At 33.0% G+C, this 3,037-nt stretch overlaps 1 protein-coding gene across 1 annotated transcript; it reads left to right on the forward strand.

Annotated features, from left to right (window-relative positions):
- The first annotated feature begins 984 nt into the window (after positions 1-984).
- Positions 985-2,425, forward strand: LOC145054836 (uncharacterized). The gene is made up of 4 exons (XM_079003101.1): positions 985-1,187; positions 1,487-1,603; positions 1,696-1,866; positions 2,180-2,425. Exons 1-4 carry the CDS (start codon positions 1,110-1,112, stop codon positions 2,273-2,275), a joined length of 462 nt encoding a protein of 153 aa, XP_078859227.1. The 5' UTR covers positions 985-1,109; the 3' UTR covers positions 2,276-2,425.
- The last annotated feature ends 612 nt before the right edge of the window (positions 2,426-3,037 follow it).

The raw sequence follows: 3,037 nt of genomic DNA on the forward strand, positions 1-3,037 counted from the left end.
CAGTGGTGGGATTCGTTGGTGTCAGAGGTGGTGGTAGTGGTGGTGGGGATGGTGGCGGAGAAGAAAGAAGCAGACGACGCTATATAAACATTTATGATTATAGTAGGTCTGCTGCGCCGGATACGACAGAGGGTTAGAGCAGCAGACGTGAAATATATGGCTTAGGTTGAATGTCAAGATTTCTATTTTATTTTTAATCTCAACGGAACTTACCTCTCTCTCTCTCTCTCTCTCTCTCTCTCTCTCTCTCTCTATATATATATATATATATATATATATATATATATATATATATATATATAAAACATTTCGTGTGCCTTGTCCCTGGTATATATAACAATTAAGATATGTTAATCGGTAATTCCAAGATAGCTGGATAAAATTGTTTGGTAGCAATCTTAACCCAACTCTTGTAATTAGGACTTCACCTTTTTACATCTACTAAAGACCTGCAAAAAAGAAATATTATGCCTTTTAACACCATCTAATAAAGTATCACTGCAAATGTGACATAACTAGCACCACAATATTGTCGATGCACCAAAGGTTTAGAATGTCATATTTATTCATTAATAGTAATAAAATTACCGGCCACATTTTGAGTAATTGAAGTACTTGTGTTAATTAGAGTTTATTCAATAAATTTTTTTTTTTGACTGAAATTGGGTATGACTTTATCTGGTACACTATTGATCTTGTGAATGCTGTCAGAACATATGTTTGCGTTAAGGTTAATACACATCCAGCTTTTGCGAGAAGTACTGTTTAAGTCTTAATAGAATACTGGTTATAATCCCATGAAATTGTGATCACATAGTGAACAAGCATACAGTTTCCGAAAAATTTGTCATCTTTCCGCGTTTTATATTTTTATTTTACTTTAAATAGCTCAGCTCGACTGTAAATCCCGGTAGAAGGGTGCTTCCGTAATTGTACAAACATATTTTATTGTTTATGTGTTATTCTATATGATGATTATAAGAGCTTTTTTGGTACTCATGCGAAGCCCACAACTATATGTTTTAAGCCATCTTCTTCGTCTTTATATCTCTTATTCCTTATGAAAGATCCCATATGAAAGTTTGCTAGCTCTTCGAGATTAGACAACAATGGGTTCTAAGGAGGAGGAAAGATCAGCTTTATATCAGAAGATAAAACAACTTCGTTCGCTTTCCCATTCAAATGCTGTAAACTTCTTAGTTTAGATGTTGCACATATAGAAATTTATCGGAGTCGAATTATTTGGCTCTAATAGTTTGATTGTTTAGTGAGACCCCGCTCACAAGAAAACATATTGATGTACATAGATTTTCCGATTTTCTTGCTTACCCTCATAGTGCACCACTTCTGAACGCATGCTACTTATGTGTACCTTTTTACATGATTATCCTTTGATGTAGATGTTCTGATACTGTTCAACAAAAGGTAATTAACTGTTGATAATAAATCAGATTTATATGATGCTTGGTTTTATCATGACTTGCAGGTACACAAAACATCAATTATTGTAGATGCATCAAAGTATATCGAGGAACTGAAGAAGAAGGTAGAAAGACTTAATGAAGATATCACAAGTTCGAGCGAATATAATACATTACCTATGGTAAACTCTTGATTCATTTCCAACACATGATATAATAGTTCACGTTGCGTTCATACTGTATCTAAAATATATTTTTTCTTTCCAAATTTTAGCAAGTCAGAGTAGAAACCCTAGATAAAGGTTTTCGAATTAATGTCTATTCTGAAGAGGATTGCCCTGGTCTACTTGTCTCAATCCTTGAAGCCTTTGAGGAGCTTGGACTTGACGTGTGTGATGCTGCTGTGTCTTCTTCCAATAAGTTCCATCTCCAAGCCATAAGCGAAGTAAGAAGTTATTTTAATTACTTGTTTAGATGTGTTTTGGTATATGCTTTAATTTCACTTGAAAACTATCTTTATACACATAGAGACAGATATGTTAATTCGATTGCTTTTATGTACGTCAATGGTAGAAACGACACATGCATTGGTTTTGTAAATTCTGTTTCTTCAGAATTAGAAAAATGTCCCATACTTGCCTTTCCATTTGTTTTGTAAACAACTTTGCATACCCCAACTGCTTATTTTTGCAATTATTTATACGTAAGTCTCGTTCTCCAATCCAACTTTTATATTGATAAATGTTACGGTTTTGCAGAATGAGGGACACGTTGATGACATTGATGCACATGTGGTAAAACAAGCCATTTTGAAAGCTATCAAGAATACGAGTGAGAGAAACAACCAAGATTAATATATATAAAACGGTACATCCGTACAAGATGTATACAAACAAGGTCCTTAAACTGGGCAGTACGTAGTTCCTTCAACATATATATTAGGACTAGTGTAACTGAATGTTGTCTTATCAAGGAATAATATGAGAATGAACATTCTTTACTAAGTTAGAGAAGTGATTCGTGCTATAAATGTCATGATAAACAGAACAACTAGAACAATCCAAGAATGCAAAAGATTAGGTGGAAATCCTTGCAGGAAAGCACCAAAAGGCGAGTTGTATTATAATTCGTAAAATTTCAATTATAAAAGACAGAATGGAGAAGAGAATACAATTTTTTGATTGGGGTTCGGAGTATTTCAAATGAATTGAATTATGGAACCAATAAATTAAATACCATATAATAAACCCCTAACAAGAATCATACCACAATTCTAAAACTTATAAACACCTAAATAAATGGAATGAAGTCTCAATACTTGTTCCATCGTGATCTCAAGGATATAAAATTCGTAAAAATCCGAATCAGATTAGAGGAGTTATGGAGTTAGTTAAAAGTAAAAATCAGTGCGTAGTTAAAGTTAATTACATCAAAATGACATCCATGGATCGGTTGGGTTTTTGCTAATGTCGTCAAAAGGAGAGTTGGTTAGTCGGCTTTGGCAGAGATTAATCGAGGACGATAAACTATTAATAAAATATGAAAATTAATCAAAGATTAATATATCTTAAGAAAAACAAGTACTTTAAAATTAGAAAATAGGAAATTTTATAATT

This window comes from Lactuca serriola, chromosome 5 (assembly GCF_051521515.1).
Source record: "Lactuca serriola cultivar US96UC23 chromosome 5, Lser_US96UC23_V15, whole genome shotgun sequence".
Lineage (NCBI taxonomy): Eukaryota > Viridiplantae > Streptophyta > Magnoliopsida > Asterales > Asteraceae > Lactuca > Lactuca serriola.

What these genes read in the sequence shown, in the direction of transcription:
- LOC145054836 (XM_079003101.1), top strand. Translation starts at nt 1,110, where the DNA reads ATGGGTTCTAAGGAGGAGGAAAGATCAGCTTTATATCAGAAGATAAAA. An exon ending in AATATAATACATTACCTATG is followed by an intron (nt 1,604 to 1,695) that starts GTAAACTCTTGA and finishes TCCAAATTTTAG; the next exon opens with CAAGTCAGAGTAGAAACCCT. An exon ending in ATCTCCAAGCCATAAGCGAA is followed by an intron (nt 1,867 to 2,179) that starts GTAAGAAGTTAT and finishes ACGGTTTTGCAG; the next exon opens with AATGAGGGACACGTTGATGA.